This window comes from Rattus rattus, chromosome 15, assembly GCF_011064425.1.
Source record: "Rattus rattus isolate New Zealand chromosome 15, Rrattus_CSIRO_v1, whole genome shotgun sequence".
In the NCBI taxonomy this organism is placed as follows: domain Eukaryota; kingdom Metazoa; phylum Chordata; class Mammalia; order Rodentia; family Muridae; genus Rattus; species Rattus rattus.
The window spans coordinates 9,577,035-9,597,754 of NC_046168.1; the positions used below are offsets into that span (position 1 = coordinate 9,577,035).

At 48.2% G+C, this 20,720-nt stretch overlaps 2 protein-coding genes across 2 annotated transcripts in view; both read right to left on the reverse strand.

Annotated features, from left to right (window-relative positions):
* Window positions 1–3,496, reverse strand: part of Kdm3b (lysine demethylase 3B) — a 55,395-nt gene extending 51,899 nt beyond the window's left edge. The window contains exon 1 of the mRNA XM_032885330.1: window positions 3,241–3,496. Coding sequence (XP_032741221.1) covers window positions 3,241–3,435 — 195 coding nt within the window. The 5' untranslated portion in view covers window positions 3,436–3,496. The remainder of the gene's footprint in view (window positions 1–3,240) is intronic.
* A 5,214-nt stretch (window positions 3,497–8,710) lies between these two features.
* Window positions 8,711–20,541, reverse strand: Fam53c (family with sequence similarity 53 member C). The gene is made up of 5 exons (XM_032885672.1): window positions 20,325–20,541; window positions 17,187–17,395; window positions 16,766–16,823; window positions 11,666–12,450; window positions 8,711–9,934 (listed from the first exon to the last, which is right to left on the reverse strand). The coding sequence occupies exons 2-5, from the start codon at window positions 17,262–17,264 to the stop codon at window positions 9,683–9,685; spliced, it is 1,173 nt and encodes a 390-aa protein (XP_032741563.1). The 5' UTR covers window positions 17,265–17,395; window positions 20,325–20,541; the 3' UTR covers window positions 8,711–9,682.
* Between the last annotated feature and the right edge of the window lie 179 nt (window positions 20,542–20,720).

Sequence of the window (20,720 nt, forward strand, 5' to 3'; positions counted from 1 at the left end):
GACCACTGGCTGCTCTTGCAAAGGACCCAGTTCTGTTTCCAGGACCCACATGGTGGCCCACAGCTGTCTATAATTACAGTTCCAGAAGATCATGCACCCTCTTCTGACCTCAGGCACCGGGCCTGCACTGCTGTATATGTACATATGCAGGCAAAGACACTCATTTAAAGAAAGTAAAATAGGCTTGTTTGGTTTTAGAGCTGGTGGCAAATATTGTGTATTGAGCTAGCGTCTGTTTAAATGTGTGCAGAGAATAATTTCCCAGGTGTGCACCCACCCCAGTGTCAGTCTCTACAGCAGGACTTATGCACAGAGACAACCCCCCCCCCCCGCCACACTGATCCAACCCTATCTTTGTCCTCATTTTTTTTTTTGTAAGTAGAAGTTATTTTTTATAAGAAAAAAAATCATACTCTTCCTTGGTAAGTTGAAGCTGGCACGGTGAAAATACACTGCTCTCAGGGCTACAACTGACATTCTGTAAATAGTTTTACTATTATAACCAAGAGAACAATCCATGGTATTTTTGTCTATGTGTCTATTACCCCTATATATGTAATAATCTCAAAAGACTCTGGGACTTACATGGACCAATAGTGACTTAGGAACTCAAAGTGTACAACTAGATTAGAAAATAAAATAAATGCAAAAATTCAATAATCTTGCAACATAACTTAAAAAACAAAACACATATTTTGAAAGACAAAGTCAACAGTCTGAAAAAGGGGAAAATTGCGTTTGTATCCGGATAAAAATATCAGTAGCTGCTTGTCAAAGGGAAGCTCACTGGTGAAGACACCCACTCTTAAGACCCTCAAGAACAAAATTCCCAAGAAATGGAGTATTGATTTTCTTTTTTTTCACATCAATTCTTAAGGCAGCATACGACATTAATAATGAAATTTAAAAAAAAAAAAAAACAGGTTCATTAAATGTATAACTAGTATACTCTTAAATATTTCTGGGTCAACAAGTATTTAGAAAGAGGGTATTAATGGAGCCTAAAATTGAGCAATGTGTTTTCAATCACTTGAGAAACTCATTCATCCAACCCTCAATTACTCATCCTTAACAGGGGGCGCCCTGCTATGCATTACTCAAAACTAAGCACGCCTGAAAACCTCTTAAACATGACTGAAAGAAAATCTGCCCAATCACCGGCCAGCAGCTGGCAAACTCCACCCTTGAGTACAGGAAGAACACTTTTGATTGGAAGACAGTTGTGTTTACTACAATGTGGTGCAAATTGGAAAGGTCCACATGCCCAGAGTCCAAGACATTCTCGTCAATGAAAACGGAAAACAAGCCGGCAAATTCAGATCCCTCGCTAGTCACTGCCATTAAAAGAACCTCAGAACAGTTCTGCAAAATGGCTTTAAAAAAACCTTAAAGGCCCAGACTTTTGTTGTGACTTTTCTTATATATGTGCCTGGATAAAAGTACAGGGCAAGAACAAATGTACCCAACCCGAAGTTACCTTTACTTCTGTATTCACATTGCGTCATACAAGACCTCAATACATTTCCCAAGAACCCCTGCAAGTTTTTAAAGGGTTAGGGAAGACCCACTTCCTACTGGTCAAGAGGTAAACTTATTGAGAACTTAGCCATAGTAGGTGTCCAACTCTATGTGAACTTCAAAACCCTCTGCCCTCAGGGAGACCAACAGCACCAAAGTGAATGGGTAGCCATTTCAGGTGCATAGCTCATTAGCTCAACTCATCTGATAGTGGAAACACGGAAACAACTATTCAAAGAATTGGGAAGTAACTCCCAGTCTAGAAGCTAGAATGACAAAGCCTCAGGTCAGAGTATGCTCATATGGGTGGATCTGAAGAAGGGTTTGCTCCGGAGGGTGAATTTGTTAATCAGAAAGAAACCGCCTCGATCTGAACACAAGGGCAAAGTAATTTGGAGTCAAACGCCATTTTACTACATCCTGAACCCCTTATATCTGCGGCATCTTTTAAAAAATTCACTTCACTAAAGCTTCATAAATACCCTTAACAGGCCTTCCTCATACACCCCGGAGAATGAGCCAAGAAAGTCAATTGAAGCAGGGGAGGTAAACTTGATCCAGGGAACAAGTCGTAAAACAAACACCCCAAAGACTGCTGATCAGAGAGAAGACAGTCCAGAGAAACCAGCAGCACTCAACTACATTAATCCTAAATCTCACAAAATACGTTTCTGTTTAGTGAATAAAATGTCTACTGAATTCAGTTCATCAAGAATATTCACTTTCTGTTTACTGATCTATAGATAATCCCAAAACACCCTCCCCGCCCCGTTTTTCATAGCTCTATTTCACCAGAGAAGCTAGAGCCGCTATCAGAATGAGGAGAACATAAGAGGCCTGGCAAAATTCAAAGGTAGCATTTTGCCGCCACATTAACAACAACAACAAAAAGCTCAGGATCTCGAATGCTAGTTAACTTCTTACCGAGCAACTTTCACCACAAAATATAACGAGGCAAGCGTCCAAACCCTAATACAAAGTTTCAAAGCAAAAGCTCTCAAGGTTAGTTAGGGGAGTAACCAAGTTAGAAGCCAAAAGCACCACTCAGCAGCCTCACTAGGCTAGCACAGACCTCAAACTTAGCAAAAAGCTAAAACTGCAGCTCGAAGCGCCAAAGAAAAGGGCGTTCGAAATCAGACCACAGAACTGGTCTTTCTGGGGATCGTCAGGCCGAGCACTGCTCCAACAAGAAGGAAGTAAGTGCCAGATTAGAAAAAAAAGCCCCGAGCAGCTTTAACTGCAGCCTCAGTGCCTCCCGCAACTGCCCACATTCCGGCCGCTCTGAGAGCTCCGGGAGGAGGGGAACCCGGAGCGAGTCCCCGGAGACGGCCTGGGGATCACAGTCCGCGTCTTCTAGCCGAATTTTGCGGGACCCGGGAACCCAGGGTTCCAGAGCCTGCTCCGAGGGCGTGTAGGGGGTGGGGGGGTGCGCGGAGCAGGGTCGCCCAGGAGGCGGGGCCTGCCGGCTAGAAGCAGCAGCAGCAGCTCTTCGCACCCCGGCCGCCCCCCAGGAGAAACTGGGGCGCGCACCCCGACGCGGAAGCAACGCCGGCCAGAGCCCGAATGCCCGGGCGCCCAGGTGCCGGCGGGGGGCGCTCAGGAGAGCCAGGGGCGCGGAACTGGGTCACCCCCGCCTCACCACCCCCTCACAAAGGCCCCCGGGGAGGCCGCCCACAGGCCCCGCAGCCCCGGCCTCGCGTGCCCGCCTCGGCCGCCACTCACCGCTAGGTCCTGGGGCACCGCCCCGCTCATGGCCCGCACCGTGCCGGCCCTCCAGGCCCGAGTGCGCAGCGCAGGCCCAGGATCTCCGCTCACCGTCGCCGCCGCCGTGGGGGCCGAGGCCGAAGCTGAGGCCGTAGGGTCCGCGAACAGAAGCAACAGCCGCTTGCCCACCGGGGAGGCCGCCGCGTCCGCCATCGCCAGGGCCGGACGGACCCGCGCTCCCGCCCGCCGCCTCCCACCACCTCCGCCGCCAAGCGCCCGATCCACCCGCAAGGCCTCCCTCCGCACCACCCGCGGCCGCCGCTCCCCCCCACCCCCCCCAACAGCCACCACCAACCACCGGCGCCGCGCAGCGCCCCCCGTGGCCGGGAGCGGAGGCACAGCCAGGGCGGCGCACAGCGCCCCCAGCGCTCCGGAGCTGGGGAGCAGCTCTCAGCCCCTCGCAGCGCTCCGCCCTAACCTCCCCGGGGCCTGCAGTGCCCCCTGCGATCCGGAGGGGAATTGCAATTTCCGCTGGGGGGCGGGAAGGTGGGCGGGTTCTCATCGCCCTTCCCTCCAGTCCCACCATTCCTAGTCCCAGTCTTTCTTCGAGTGGTCCTGTGTTGAGTTTAAGCTTGCTCTCCTCAGACATCACCAAAGACTTTTAAGAAGGTGGGGAGAGGATACAAGGTACCTAGAAGATGGATGTGTTGAGCGAAAACTACTAACCCCAATAAAAGAGTGAACTACCCTAAAACGAGTTACCCACCCTGGATATTTTAGGAAATATCCACCCCATTGTTCCATATGAGACATTATCTTCCTTCTCCTTGGCCCATCAGTAATTCAGTACTGGATAGGTTCCTTTCCCATTGACCAATGCTTAACATCCATTGGATGAGATTATGGTGATTTTCATTGGCTAAAGACCAACAATGTGCTTTTAACATCTTAGTGTTCTGCCTTGAACCTGTAGAGCTTCTTCCCTTTTCTAATGGGCCATCTTTACTGGGTTTTGAAGATTTATTTTAGCTACGTGTAGCACATGTTCTTAACCCCAGCAGAGGCAGGAAGATCTCTTCGAGTTCGAAGCCAACCTGATCTAGGAAGATTTAGGCCAACCAGGGGTGACAGAGTGACAGCCTGTCTCAAAAAACAACACACACAAACAAAAACCCCTTTTACTTACATGTTGTCTCTTAAATATTTCCCCTGCCTGATGTGTGTGTGTGTGTGTGTGTGTGTGTGTGTGTGTGTGCGTGCGTGCGTGCGCGTGCGCGCGCGCACGCGCCCCCGACTGTGGAGGCCACTAGAGGGTGCTAGATCCCTGGAACTCGAGTTATAAAACAGTTGTCATGTGGTGCTGAGAACTAAACCCAGATCCTCTGCAAGAACAATGCAGCAAGTTCGCTTAACCTCTGTGCCGCCTCTCTAGCTCATCTTTCAATGTTATTAAGCTCAGATGTTACTCAACTTGTAGGGAAATGGGAAGGACACCTGATTTGGTAGCATTTCATTTTGCCATGGAAATGACGGCATTGCAGGCAAAGAAAGCACAGTCCATGGATTAGAATTATTTCAGGTGTGAGATACTCTTCATTCCCATTAGAAAAGGAGGGGATATAGAGGGAAGTTGCTGACTTTTGGCTATGCTAATTCACAGTATGCAGTAGAGACCCTCCAGCATTTAATGTTGGTGATGCTAGCCTACCTTCTTTCTAACAGTCTCTTGAATGCACAGACTAAGGCTATACAAGCCAGAGACAAGGTCTAGTAATAAACCAGGACTGTTGCTAGTTCTTCCATGAGCCCAAAGCTTCTGTGACTACCTAGTCATCTCCTTTTCCATAACCTTGTTTGTACCTTTGACCTTCTTTTCAAGTAAACACTGGGATGGGAGACACCAACCACCAACTTTATATCTAGAGAAGTCTTCCTAACACCAGCCTTGTGGAACTCTCCAAGGAAACAAAAACTCCATCCCTATGCTTTGCAACCGTTAAAAGGGGAGATGGGGGAGTGGGGGGGGGAGGTGGGAGTGTCTCAGTCTATGCCTCAGACTGGCCTGGAATTCGGTATGTAGACCAGGCTGTTTCTGGGATTAAAAGCATGCCCCAGCCCCTTATTCCTTGTAACTTCTATCTCCCACAGCAAACCTAAATCCTTAGAGCACATGGTCCATAAATTATTCATAGAAGGAAACTGGTGAATCTATGTAGGACCTATCTGCCTTGCATCTTTTCTACCAAAATTAACTACTGAAGGTTTTTCCTCCCATATGGAGCTTTAATCACCCCCCAGTATCTAAGGCTGGTTTTCCACAGCACCAGTGACAATTATATTTAAACTTAGGATGGGCTGAGCAATGGAGAAATTCATCCAACAAGCAAAATATGCCAGAAAATTTCCAAAGCATTGAGGCCACAACACTGAATAAAACAATCCCTGCCCTCATAAAATTTACTTCTTTCCTATAAGAGACTTGAGCAGTGAGCAATGAAAGTGATTAACACATTTAACCTCACAGAAAATTAACAGAAAACAGAACCATAGAGCTGGGGATATAGCTAAGTGAGAGAATATGTGTATTCCCTTTCTTGTTTTTGTACACACACACACACGCGCACACACACACACACACACACACACATACAAACACACACACACACTCCCAAAGAAAAAAATTAAAAAACCAACTATAAAGCTAAAAGTAAAAAAGAACAGGGGCATGTCCATCTCGTTTTGGTTGTTCAGATTTTCCCCCTTGCTCAGGCGAAGGTGAGATAGAACAGTCGTAAAGAATAAAAAGGCTGTAATCGACGATTTTTAAACCTGTAAGATCATCTCCCAAACCCCTCCTCCTTTGTTTCCAGGGCAAGAGGCAACTCCCACTCTAGGGTATATTTTCATCCAAAGGTTCCTGCACCAGGTCGCAAGGTCAACTGTGCCCTGCACACTTCACTGGTATTGCAAGATGAGTACCATAAATGTGAAGCAGGAAGGTAAGATGTTAAGCTAAGCACCTTGTCTCCTCCTACAGCCTGGTAAGGAAGGCAAAACTTTACGGGCAGAGGCCCTTGCTTGGCTAAGAAGCTCTATTTCATCCATTCGCATTAGGAAACTGTTAAAATAAGAAGGGTGGACTAGGAATGGTGAGGCAAGGCTGCAGCAACTCTTTCAGGAAACAATACAAGCATGAAGAAGGGTGTCTTTTTCTAGGACCAAAGAGCTTTGCAAACAGGAGTAAGAGGGAGAAGTCACTCACCCAGGTCTTTGCAATCTGAATTCTATGACTAAATCCCCATCTCTCCAGCATATAGCATGTGAAGAGACTTTCCCTTTCTCATCCAAAGCCTATGAACCAGTCCAGTCAGGTTTCCCACTGCTCCATGAGGCCTATCTCAGGGAATTGGAATGTATTAGTACTTGACTCTTAACTAGCTGGAAAAGGGAATGATGATGTCCAAAGAGACAATGTATGTATGAGGAAAACAGGGACCAAGGCTTATTGACAGAATCCCAGGCAACAGGGGCTGATCAGTGACCAGTGGTCTAGTGACCAGATTACTGCCCTTTTGGAAAGGCCTGGCCTTTAAAGGGATTGGGAAGTTAAGTGACCTTCACTGTTTCTTCCTCTCCCTCTTGTGTGTGTGTTTGTGTGTGTGTGAGCTTGTGCACGTACGTATGCACACATAAGGGAAAAAGACACTATAGTACACAAGGTTGCTTGGGAAAATGGATTATTCTAATAAAACTTTATTTTTTTCAAACACAGCCACAGAGGCAGAACCTCATGTTTTAACACACACAGACTTATGGATTTTTTAATATAAAACAAAGTTTACAAAAAAATTTTTCCACTTTTTGTTTCTGTAATCCCATGAGCACAGGGACTTTGGCAGCAGGTGGGAATGAAGGGCAGCGGGAGCTGCCACTGGGCACACCGGGCACAGGAGGAGAGCATCAGCCTGGGAGTGGCTTCACTCACACACGCAGTAATACTCACCTGCTGGCCAGCCACACCACACACGCAGCACAGATGCAGACATCTACAGAGCATCAGCCACAAGCCCAGGAGGTGTGCTCCACTCTGGGTGAGCCCACCATGGGAACCCAAATGATGAGACTGGCTAAAGGAGAGGGAGGCTGCTTGCTTTACAAAAGAAGCAATCATAGGCTGCTTTTACATGGTCAGCAGTCCAAATGCATTAAAAAATAGCGTTTGGTTTACACAGAACTGTTGGAACAGATCTACTGTGTAAAACAAATGATTCACGTCTTGAAAAGGCTTGTTCCAGGGCCAAAGGCATTTAAACTGGGAAGCAAGATGATAGTTCTGCCGAGTTTAACATTCCAGACTTAAAGTAATGGAATTAAAATATGACAATTGTAGGCCTCCTTCCCTAAGGGTGGTGACCTAAGGGCTTTGGGAAAGCCAGGGTGGAGGCAGAATCACTGCCGTCACTTAAACTTAGGGCCTGCAGAGACCCCACTGGCACTGCCAGTGACCTACTGGAGGCTGACACTGCCATCTGCAGCAGAGAACCCAGGGATGAGGATGCCCCAGGTGGAAAGGAAGCTGGCACCAGGGAAATTATGGACCAAAGAGGGAGAACCAGGGAAAGATGAAACCTACAATAACTCCTGGGCTCAGTTTCCCTGGGTTCTCAGGAGAGTCTCTCTTAGGCCCTTAGAGACCGGTAGCCCAGTGGTAAGACGTGGTAACTAGCCAGGAGATAGGGAGGAGCCTTGGAAAGGTAGAACCTCTGAGGGCCACAGGTTTAAGAAGACATGGCTACCTCCCCTGAAGTGGAGGCAAAGAGTCTGAAGCCTCAACAGCATTCCTATTAACATGTGGGAGACATTACACATCAGGCTCAATTCCACAAGGAAGAAAGAACATGACCTTGGTCGTCTTCTGTAACATTAGAAACTGGGCCTTAAAACACCATTGAAATTGAACAGAACTATGCCCTTACTACAATAAATGGGAAGGGCAGGTCCAATTTCGTTATACAGGGCATTCTAAACAAAGCCTCAAAGACTGCAGGAGTGGCAGCTTCTACATGCATGCCCACAGGTGCCAACCTTACGAATGTATCTGCAATCTTTAAGTCCATCACTCTAGTCACTGGGATCTGCTGCACTGGCTGAAGTTGTGGGTAAGAAACAAAAAAAGAAATTCAATCCAACAACAACAAACTCCCAGCTGCTTCCCATAGCCTTTGCTTTATACATCCCCAGCCAATCCCTCAGTGAGCCCCAGCCTCTCTGTGGTCTCTCAGGGCCAATTAGAGGCAAATAAACATTTCCTGGCAAGAGTGGAAGACAAGCAAACTATTAAATGCTGAACACCCTTCCTCTTTTTCAAGCAGATCAGAAAGAGACTGGGCCTAGATCTTGCAAGAATAAGTTTCCCTACAGCCAGCTTCCAAAAGGCAGTGCTGGGGTGGCCTCAAGGACATGTGGAGAATGAATGTCACTGCTCCTGCTGCTGGTCTGCCTCAACATATTCTGGAGATCAACTTTGTCTCTGACTTGTAAGATCAGAAAAGGAAAGGTCCACTTGGTGAAGGAAAGAGAGCTGGAGCTCCTCAGTCTGCCTCAGTTGTACATCTGTTGGCACCTTCTCAGAGAACAAGAGAGGCAGGCTACATACAGCTTAGAAAAGCTGATGAAAACAGGAAGTGTGGTGACTGCCTCACAAGTCCTCAATATGAGATTCATCTAGGGGAGGAGGGCGGGACTTAAGAAAAGACCATTAGCTGAAATCACAGTACTCAAAAGATCCTGCTAGCTAGACCCCACAGCAGAGCCATGTGCAGAGCAGTGACACTATGAACTTCAAAGCCGGCCTCCAGAGCTATTAAGACCCAAAAGAAAAAAAAAGCTCTCTCCTCATGACACCTTGAACAAGCCCCATGTTATAGTAAGAAAACAAGAAACCAAGATTCTTGGGGCATCCTGATGCTCTGCTGTTAAAGGAGCAACTGCCTTCCTCCCCTAAGGCTACACAAACACACCTTTCCTCAAGTACACAGCCATGCACACACACACACACTCACACAATTTCTCCAAGGAGGCTGACTGAACCCCCCACCCTGGCCAAATTCTAAGACACAAGTGCCCTTTGAAGCAAAGGGGCTAGTGAAATTCCCCGAGCTGGGGTCAGCAGACCCCTTCCTTCCCTGCCCATCGCTCTCAGTGGCAGGGATACTCACACTCAGGGCCGCCATGGGGAGGGTCTGCTCTGGGGCTGTCCCTCCCGCCACCAGCTCCGTTTATCTTGTCCCGGCCAGTCTCTTGGCATGGTCGAGTTTGCTGGAGCAGGAAGACTTGGGCTGCCCTGAGTCGGAGCCCTCCACTCATCCCCTTTCCCAGGCTGGGCCCTCAGCCTTGGGGCCTTCACATGTGTTAGTAGCCATTAGACAGTCTGCGCGGCCCAGGAAGCAGCCTCTCCCTTTTAGTTTTCTTCAATCAGATTCAGGTCCAGGTCCCCAAAGTCCTGCTGGCACACTGTCCGCTTGTCCTGCCGTCCCCACCGCACAGACCCTTCTTCCTCCTCTTCGCTTTCGCTCAGCACCTGGGATGAACCCTCAACGGGACTGCAGGAAGCAGAGAGAGGTGGGGGACTACAGGCCATGAACCACGGTGGAGAGACGCTGCTGCCTTCTCGGGCTGTTTCTTGGAGACAGAGACCTCCTGAGTATGGTTTCTGTCAACAAAGTTAAAACAAAGAGAGTAATTTCCCAAAGTAACTTAAATTAAAAAAAAAAAAAAAACCAACTTAGATTTTCTTCTTCCTGTGTATCTGTGTTCTGCCTACATATGTGTGCTCCACACGCTTGCAGAGAGCAGAGGGCATCGATCCTCTGGAACTGGACTTAGCCACTATGTAGGTGCTGGGAAGCAAATTCAGGTTCTCTGGAAGCGCAGCCTATGCTCTTACCACTGAGTAATCTCTCCTGGCCTTCCAAAACGTAAAGTTTCTCAGTTACACTTGAAATTCTAGGTTTTAGAGTAAGGTTCCAAATCATAAAATTTGGAACATTTAGTATACATGTACATTCTCTGGGGAAAGAACCCCAGTTCCCACCTTTTTGTTTTGTTTTTAAAGATTATATATAAGTACACTGTAGCTGTCTTCAGACACACCAGAAGAGGACATCAGATCCCATTACACAAGGTTGTGAGCCACCACGTGGTTGCTGGGATTTGAACTCAGGACCTCTGGAAGAGCAGTCAGCGCTCTTAACCACTGAGCCACCTCTCCAGCCCTTACATTGTTTTTTTTTTTTGGTTTGTTTTTTTTTTTTTTTGGAGCTGGGGACCGAACCCAGGGCCTTGCACTTGCAAGCGCTCTACCATTGAGCTAAATCCCCAACCCCCTTACATTGGTTTTTAAGGCAGGGTTTCTCTCTGAAGCCTCAGCTGTCCTGGGACTTGCTCTGTACGCCAGGCTGGTCTCAAACTTACAGATATCCGCCTGCCTCTGCCTCCCTGAGCAGAATTTAAAAGGCCTGTATCACCACCTCCTGGCCCAGTTTCCAGCACCTGTGAGGTAGAGGCAGGCAGATCTGCAAGTTTAAGGGCAGTCTGCCTACATAGTGCATTTTGGGTCAGCTAGGACTGTAACTATGAGACCCTGTCTCGAAAAAGCAAACCAAAGCAACAAAGTACAGTTCCAGAAACTCAGCAGCGGAGCATGCGTAAAGACACAGGCTCACTTACAAGTGCCACAGAAAAAGAAAAGAGGCTGAGAGTGACATCTCAGCTGAAATATCTGAAATCTCATAGTTTAGAAGGCTGAAGCCAGCCTGGGCTATATAGAAGGACCTTATCCAACAACACAACAAACAGCAGCAAACCCCTCCTTTATCAGCTCCAGCGTGGCAACACCACCATCGGCCACTCTGTCTGCCAGTGCCCAAGCAGACTCCGGTACATAGACTTTGCCGGGAATGATTCCTGAATGGCTGGATACTAACGGAACAAATTCCCAGAGCCCTATGACCAAGGGAGAAGTGGGCAAGTGCGTCCACAGCAACTGCTGCTCTCAGCTTCGGGCTTCAGGAAAGTGCCTTCGAACTCATTTAAGCTCCCAAAGGCTTACCTGAGGCAGGGACGCCAGGAAGGGAGCAAACCCAGCCCTGAGCACACAGGGTAGGCACTGAGGACAGGAATTCTGTGGCTTAGACTTCTTAGAGAGAAGGCAAAGAGCCTCTGGCAGGACAATTAGGGATCCCTGTGTGAAGGTTAATGCCTCAGCCTAGTTTTTTTAGAACACCAAGGACAAACCTGACAGGGCAGAGACATTAAAGGCTAAAATCCAATAGTTCAGGACGGTTTTCTTGTATAACTCTGGACAGAAGGGTTCCCAGGGAGGCCTTGCCAGAAGGTACAGAACTAGGAGATGTTTAAACCGTTTCTGGTCTACCAGTCCCACCTGATTCATCTTGTCAAAGTCCAAGGAAGGCCGCAGGCGCCTGGAGTCCTCCTCATGACGCCGCTTGACACCAGTTTTGCGGGCATCCAGATCACAAGGCTGTGAGCGGCTTCGGGGAAGGTTGCGGAGACCTCGGGGTCTCCAGGGCAGCTCTGGGGAGGATGCAGGGGAGCTCCGGGCAGAGGGCAGGAAGCGGCTTGCCTGTGGGCCCAGGCTGGGTGACAGGGAGAAGCGGCGCTGGGGTGGGCAGGGTGACAGGGACTCGCCATCACTCTCCCAAGAACCACTCTGAGGGGAGGTGGCGCAGGGTTGAGAGGAATCTTGGGCCAGGGCCAGGCTGAAGAAAGGAGGGCTGTAGGGTCTGTGGGCGGGGGCACACTGAGAAGAGGCACTGGGAGCTTGGAGGAACCTGAGGCTGGAGACCCGCTTCGGAGGGCTCTGGTGAGGCACCTGCGGCCCACCCCCTCCAGCATTGCCCCGGTGCTTGATGGGAGTCCACAGCTTGGAGGGGGCGGGCCGCCACACTGGCTGCCAGCGAGACAGGTCCACAGGCACCGAGAGTGAGCGGCAGTGCCTCTTGGATGGAGGGGCAGGGGGCACAGGAAGCTTCTCTGGGTCTGGGGGTTCAGGGCTCAGTACTTGGGAGAGGGGCTGCTCCTGTGGGGAGTTTCCCCGACTGGGTGGTCTGAGGTGCAGGCTTAGGCCTGAGGGATGGTAGCTGAAGTTGAGGCTGTCCTGGAACTCAGCACAGGAACAGTGGGGCAGGCCCCTCCAGGAAGCACCTTCTGAAAGGCATTCATAATGAGAAGTGTTAATGGCTAACACGTTATAAGATCTTCTGTGCCACAGAATGTTTCACAAACGTCTCCATGAGGGACGTATTATGATTGTGCTTGTCCAAGGTTAACAGGCACAGCTATTAAAGGAACAAAACAGGCTCTAAACTATGCTACCCTCATCCTAAGAACCCAACTGGCACAAAGAACGTTTATACACTGTCTGTCAAGAAATGCAATCAAGAAACCTGTATAATCCAAGCACTTGGGAGGCAGAGGCAGTGGATCTCTTGAATTCTGGGCCAGCCTGGTCTACAGAGTGAGTTCCAGGACAGCTCAGATTATACTGAGAAACACTGACCCAAAACAAACCAACCAACCTGTATGTCTGTGTCTATTCCCACTTACCCCCCTTCCCCACCCCCAATGTCCTAGGTCAACCTACAACCTAACCTTCCCCCTCCCAGCCTGCATTCTGAAAAGCAGGCCCATGTTCTCCTCCTCTGGCCCTTTCCCTTCTCCTGTGTCTCTAGGGTAAGGCGGGCAGCGCTGTCTGGAGAGGTGATCGAGCGAGTAAGAAAGGCAGAGCGTGTGCTTGAGAAACCCTGAGACTCTGGCTGCCTTTGTTCCTCTGTACTGGTTTGTGCAGACTCTGGTTCCCATCTCCTCAGGACTTCATTATACATTTTTGAAAATTATTTTTTGAGTCTATGTATTACTATATAACCCTTGTTGCCTTAAAACTTACCCTTCAGACCAAGCTGGCCCTGAACTTAAGAGATCTACCTTACTTCTGCCTCCCAAGGGCTGGGATTAAAGGTGTGCACCACACTGCCTAGTTTGAGGCCTTCTTTTAACCAAACTTGGAGGAAGCCAGGCAGGGCTGAGGCCTATGATCCAGGAATCCAGAGATGAAGGTTAAAAAAATGAGTTCACAGGACTTGTAAACTACAGACTGAATTAAGGCCAACCTGGGCTACATAAATAACACGCGGCAAACTCCCTGTGCCTGCCAAAGGTAAGGAAAACAAAAGGAAAAGAAAAGGGCCTAAAGGGAGGGTTGGGCTTTACTGCACTCTGACCAGAACTGCAGCTTTTGGAGTATGTGTGAATATTTTTATTCACGTGTGTGTACATGTTCATGTGGGTATGGACAAGAGCCCACGCATGTTGAGCCAGAGGTCAACATCTGATGTCTCTCGCTCAATCACTGTCTACCTCGTTTTATTTTTCACATTACATTTATTTTTTGGTATATGCACGCGTTACATGTACTAACATCACAATAATGTATGTGACAGAGGGCAACTTGGGGAAATGTCTCCAGGTGGGTCCTATAGATGAACGTGAGGTCACCAAGCACTTTAGGACATCCTGCCTGCTCCTTTTTTCTTTTTGAGATAGAGGCTCTCACTGGACCTGTTGCTCATCGATCTGGGTAGGCTGACTGGCCAACCTTAAGGTGCTAGAATTACAGACTCTGCCACCATATCTGGCTTTTATGTGGATGTTGGGGACCCACACAAATCCAAGTGCTTACAACACAAGCACTTTACCAACTGAGCCACCTTCCCAGTCTCCCCATGTGGTGACCTTTTTTGAGACAGAGTCTCATGCAATCCAAACCAACCTCAAATTTGCTTTATAGCCTCTACTCCCTCTACCTCTCAAGAGTGGCTTCAACCTCTTGCCTCCACATTCCCACACAAGACTGATTTAGGGAAAATAGTGAACTAGTTTCTAGTTCTTTCAAGAATTCTCTAGAAAAAGCACAAATCAAAGTAATAAGTGAAACTTGATGGCTGAAGTACGTGGTCAACAGCTCCTCACCTTACTAACCTTCCTAAGGCAGGGATCATGGGTCCTCATGACATAACACCTGGCTGTCAACAAGTACTTCGGAGACAGAGCAACCATGGTGGCGTCTGCCCTCTCACCTCCCTTGCCAGGTACCCAGGAAAGGGTTGTGTAGAAGCCCCGCAACAGGGGCCGAGATATGTCTTAGATATGCTCACGACCACAGGCCTTGGATTAATTCATAATCAAGGACCTGACATTTCAGATATATTTTCACATATCAAAAACGACCCAGGGAAAGTTATTCTCTGCAGTTCTGAAGATATGGCGAGGCAGGTGACAACCCTCATGTGTAAGCATGAGGTGCAGAGTTTGGATTCACTAAAGGTCTCTGTAAAGAATAGAAAATGTGTCTGTAAGGTGGAGACAGGAGGCTCACAGCCCTGCTGACTGCTAGCCTCCCTCCAGGGTCAATCAAGACTGCCTCATAGGAATAGGTGAGGGATGGAGCAGACCATCTGGAGCGCTGCTCTGGCTTCTGTGCTTGTTTTGTATCTATACATACACATGCATTAAGAGGGAGGTAAGTAAACTAATGCAGAGCCACGGTGCACTAAACTTTAATGAAACACAGACTAGTAAAAAACTTTGTGCCAAAAAATAAATAATGAACATAGACTCATATTCGCTTCTACTTGTATATAAATACCCGGGGGCTAGCCATGCTAAGTTTGATGACCCGAGTTCATCCCTGAGGCATACACAGTAGAAGGAAAGAACCAACCTGACCCCACAGGCCATGGTACACACATGCCTGGCCCCTCTATAACTTTAAAAACTAGAAACTCTAAGCTAGGCCTGGTGGCATCGACTTGTAATCCCACAGGCCAATGCAGGTGGTTACGAATTCAAAACCAGTCTGCAAAATTAAAAACAAAATAAAACCAAATCCTATTTCAAAATAAAAAAGTAAGCCAGCCACAGGGGCTCACGCCTATAATCCCCGTCCTTAGGAGGTAGAGGCAGAGGATTGGGAATTCAATGCCAGCCTCAAGTACACAGCAAGTTCAAAACGAGGTAAGGAGAGCTGGAGACGCAGTCCTGTCATAGGGCCTTGCTCGGGATGTCTTAGTCCTAGGTTCAATCTCAAGTGCTACCAAAAAAGAAAAGAATTCTCCTTGGATCTGTTTAAGAGACCAGTTAACAGAGCCTAGGCAAGACGTCTCAACAGGTAGATATCCATGCTGTGAAGGCCGATCACTTCACTTAGATCCCCAATCCCTAGTATTAAGAGAGAAAACCTGACTCCACAGGCTGTCCTCTCACGGTGGCATGCAGATTCCACATCTGAGCACATACACAGCTTGTCCACCCCACCCCACCAATGTAAAAATAAGAAAGAAATGTATAGGTCAACAAGATGGCCTGAGGGGAGAATGCTTCAGCCAAGTCTAATGACCTGAGTTCAATCATCCCTGGGACCCACATGGTGGGAGAGAACTGACTCCTACAAATTCTCCTCTGACCTCCACACACTGCAGCTCACCTGTGCATACGTTTTACATAATAAATGTAAAAACAAAAAACTAGTAACAGGTGTTACCTCTCCATGCCACACACAGGTCTTAAGAGCCAAGGAAGGGGGGCTGGGGATTTAGCTCAGTGGTTAGAGCGCTTACCTAGGAAGCGCAAGGCCCTGGGTTCGGTCCCCAGCTCCGAAAAAAAGAACCAAAAAAAAAAAAAAAAAAAAAAAGAGCCAAGGAAGGGCCTCATGGTGGCCAGATGTCCTTTCACCAAGCTACTGCTCTCAGAAGGCACTTTTAGGGAAGAGCTAGGAGCTAAGGGGACTGGTAACACAGGAGGGTGACCTTTGTCAACATGGTATTTTTGCTCTTTGTAAACTACATAAATGCATTACCTCCTCGAGCGAGTACATTAGGAAAGCTGAACTGTTCTGGGTTCACACTGTAACCTAGCACTCAGTAGCAATACTGTCTAGAGTTCTAGGTTAGCCTGGGCTACAAGATCCTATCTTAAATGCAAAAGAACAAACTAACAAATGATTTTCCTACAGGACAATAGAGATAAATAGAACTCAGAAGTTGGCACTGACAAGAACAAAAGATTAAAAACAAAACAACAAAACCAAGCTGGTGGCCAGGCAGCGGTGATGTACCTTTAATCCCAGCACTTGAGAGGCAGAGCCAGCCTGCTCTACCATGCACATTCTAAGACAGCCAAGGCTACACAGAGAAAATGTCATGAAAAACAAACAAAATAACCCAAGCTGCTGTGAAGGCTGGACACCTTCAATACTAACACACTGGAGGAGAGGCAGGAGATCTGTAGAACTCAAGGCCAACCTAGTCTACATAGTGAGAGCCTGTCTCTAAACAAAACAAAACAAAAAGACCATCAGAGAACTAGAGCTAGGCTCATCAGGTGTGGTCATTGAGAATCAACAAAAGGCATGTGTGGACAGAAGCACAAACAAACATATAGTATATAGAAACCGCAGATTCCTTACCAGACACAAGCTGGAAAGGGTCCCCACAGTTGGGTATGTCTGCATGATCAGGCAAAGGCTGAGAGAGAGATCATCCATCATTATTTGGGTTCAAGACAAGGACATTTCTAGAGAGACCTCTTACATTCTTCCTATATAAGTCATGGGCTACAAGGACTTAGACTTCTGTGTTGTTCTCTTCCTACAGTCTTCCCCAAGTTAGTGAGAAACAAGCCACACCTCAAACATCACAAAGCCCCTTTCACCCAAGTTTTAGTGTCCCTGCCCCCTTCTTCCCTTTTGGGCTGGGTTTTGAGCGGTTAGTAGGCTTTTCCACTACAAGCAGGTTTCATACAACACAGAACATGGGTAAAATTATAGCAACACACAGCCTCCAAAAAAGGGGGTTAGATGATGGAGCAGAAGAAATACTGGTCTTTACCAGACTGAGGCTGAAGCGTGTGCATTTCAGCTCATCCAGCGTCTGCTTCTGTAGCTGCTCAGTGATCAGGGTTATCATGTTTCTGCCCGGGACTTGACTCGCACACTTGATGGATGTCTTCCCTGTGGTTCTTCTGGATCTCACTCATGAGCCACCTTCTGCCACTGCAGCACCATTGGGACCTCCCTCTCCAGTCATGCCTGCGGCGTCTGCCAATTACAGAGGGGTCAGCCCCCAAGTAACATTAGATGGAGAAGGCATGGCACACATACCACAGTGTTCCTATGCCAGGCCTCTGGCAGACATCGTTAATCGATCATAGTACTTTCCTGGTGAGCTTAAAGACAGCCTCAGAAACACTCTGAACTTGGCACTCTTGATATCCAGTAAAATAAACTGGAGTTGGCAAGCAAAGTGAAACCTACTTACCATTTCTAACCTGGCTTAAGTTCTGTTGTGTCTACCTAGAATATCAGCACCACCTAGAAAACGGCTCAAATGAGAGAGATGCCCAAATGGTTATTTCCACACTGAGTTAACACAATATTTTCTTTATCTTACAGCCAGAAGCCAAGAAAGAAACCCTTCTAAACCACATGGGTTTAGTACAGAGAGAGGAGCAAAGGCTGGGCTTTCGGTTTCAGATCAGGATAAAGAGGATTTTAAATGAACAGCTGATATATCGCTATTTCCCAGTAGATGCTGCTGGCTATTCTCTTATCCAATGAGAAAGAATGGTCAGGTAGTCAGATAGTTCCAATCACAATCACATTTCAACTCTACAGATATTAAAAACAACTCATGACTTCATCCAACCAAGTTTTTTTCTTTTCATGAACCCACTCGAAGACCATGGATATAATTAACAAAGATTCTTCCTTATGACTGAAGCAAACTGATTTTTAATCTGAGCAGCTTCTAAACCCCACACGATTACCTACCTAAGGGACTTTTGCCTTGTTCAAAGAGGGAAGCAGAGGGGAGGTCAACAATGTCTTTTCTACCTCTTCCCATAAATGACCAACAGGCAAGACCAGAGTATATGGAGCATTAACTGGTACAGAAAACCATCAACTAAGACAGCTAACTCTTGAGCAGACGCCTGTAATCCCAGCACCTGGGCAGTGAAAACAGGAGCCTAACAGTTCTTGAAGGCCAGCCCGGAAAGAAAATGCTGCTACCGTCACCGAGTCTTAATCCACTCTGCTCAGGCAATTTTGACTAAGCACATAACGTTCCTGCTTGCCCATACATAAAATGGGTATAACGATCTTACTCTATCACAGGAATGAGGCCACATGAAATATCAAAATAGCTTACCAACTGGCCTATATAAGATAGTTCACACAGACTGTTGTTTCTTATCTCTCCCTTTGCTGTTCTTCAAAGCCTTGGTATGCCTAAAGAGGTGGTATCACTACAATGACGAAAGCTATGTGGCTCTCTCTGGCCAGATGCCAACCTCCTTCACTTGCTCACTGAGTTGGAGCCTAAGGGCTCTTCCTCCTGTGACCTTTTGGAGAAGCCCACCCCTTGCAAAAAAAAAAAGAAAAAGAAAAAGAAAAAAGAAAAAAGAGGGTATCAGAAGAACATGACAGAGAAGAGCTAAGTTCCTTATGATGCATATGGCGTTCTTTGGAAGAAAGGCGCAGACGTCAATCATCACTATAGTTAACTATCGTTTCCACACATAATTATTACTACCACTCCGAACAAAGTTCCAGCTTCCTGAGAACTCCCTTCAGCTGCTTCCCCTGTGCTGTGCTCTAGTGGGAGAAGCGAAGAAGCTTGAATCACTTCTACTCCTATTTTCTAACTCTGCCCTCAAAAAACCAACAAGAAGGGAACTAAGTGGAGAATTTACCCTAGAGAGACCCCAGGCTCTAAGCTGACCAGCCATGAGGAGCAGGGAGAGAAAAAACTTTCAATCTTTTCATGAGGCATTTGGACAAACAGCAAACTCCCAGCCCTCTCCAGGAGCAGCTGAAGAGGGTGATTTTCTATTTTTCTGCATTTTAATTGTTGGGATGTGGCCACACACAGCGGTAATTGGAACAATGCAACTACCACCACGCAACTGATACTCTCAGCCTGGGTTTCCTAAAACAGGCCAGGCTGAGAGGGGCAACAGAACGGAAGCCATAAGTAATCAAACCAGGACACAAAAGAAGGCAAACCAGCTCTGCAAGGGGCCTCCTCTTTCTCAAGCAGACATTTAGAAAAGTGTGAGAAACCCTCTCTGGCGGCCTTCCTTCCCCTTCCATTTTGTGTATCTGAGAGGTAGACAGCTCTCAACATTTCACTAAACAAGTTAAAACTTCTCAGCTGAATGTTACTGGCACAAGGCTCAACCCTTCACTGAGCAAGCAGGCCGCTCGGCCCTCCCAGTAACCCCACCAGGCCTAACTCTCAGCCCAGGATCTCCCTCCACCACAACCCCCTAAGATAACGACTAGACACCCCCCCCCAATCCTATTGGATGGAAGCAACCCCTGACACTTGCGTTTCAGATATTTAGGTTGTGTTGAAACCTGGACAACCTAAGATCCAGTCAGGCCAGGGGAAAAAGAAAGTCACAAATCCCCTGGGGGCATTCCCCCAGGTCTCCAGGTCCCACACCTCTGGGAGAAACTGAAGGAAAACATAAGCGAGGCAGGGAGATGCAAGAAAAGGTAAGTGGGTATTAGAATGCTCTTCTTCCATATGGTTCTAGTGAAGATAGGGGTGACAAGTGGGGTGCACCCATCCCCCCACCACGACGAAAAAGCAAACGACTAGGCTCCCTCTAATCTTCAACCTCTCCCTCTGTTGCCCTGCCTGTCCCCGCGGGGTGGGGCATGGGGCATCTACTGGCCCCCGGGGGGGCACTCCGGGGTTTGCTCAGAGAGACTGTCGCTCTCCTGTATCCATTCTGGTTTCCTCATCTGACCGCGGGAAGCGAACTCAGGACGCAGGGGATGGGAAGGGTCTGGGACATGCACTCTGCCACCCCCTCCCCCACCGGGTCCCGTGCTCTCCCGCCGAGACGGCCTGCAGGGCTCCGCCGCACTAGCGGCTGGACTGGGGGAGGGGAGAGAGGGAGGGACAGTCGCGGTGCCCGCCCCGAGGCCCCAGCACCACCTGCCCTCCGCTACCTACCGCGGCTCTTACAGCTCCCTGGGCCGCGGCCGGAGCAGCTCTGAGCGCTCCGTTCGCCCCACGGTGCCCTTAAAAGGCGCTGGCAAGAACCAACCGGTCTTTGAGGAGAGTCGAGGGGATCGCGTCTAATCGCAGAATCCCCCGGAACCTCCCGAAGAGGCCCGAGCCCTACGTGGTGTCTCACGCAACCTTTCTCAGTAGAGTGCTGTCGGAAAGAAGCCTAGAGCTGTGGTTTGGGAACCGGATGGTTTCCTCACTAACTATTCCCCCCCTCCAAAATATCGTAGAAAGTGGACGGGCCCAGTTGGAAGCACATCACGAAGCCCATAGGGGAAGCCATGTCGGATAAAGGTAAACAAAGCCATTGTCCACTTCTTCCATTACACCATCCTCCCA

Excerpts from the sequence above, each read along its gene's own strand:
- Fam53c (XM_032885672.1), bottom strand. The coding sequence starts at position 17,264 with ATGATAACCCTGATCACTGAGCAGCTACAGAAGCAGACGCTGGATGAG. Across the intron at positions 16,824-17,186 it reads CACGCTTCAGCCTCAGTCTG|CCTTTGCCTGATCATGCAGA; the intron begins GTAAAGACCAGT and ends TCTCTCTCTCAG. Across the intron at positions 9,935-11,665 it reads ACTTTGACAAGATGAATCAG|AAACCATACTCAGGAGGTCT; the intron begins GTGGGACTGGTA and ends CTTTGTTGACAG.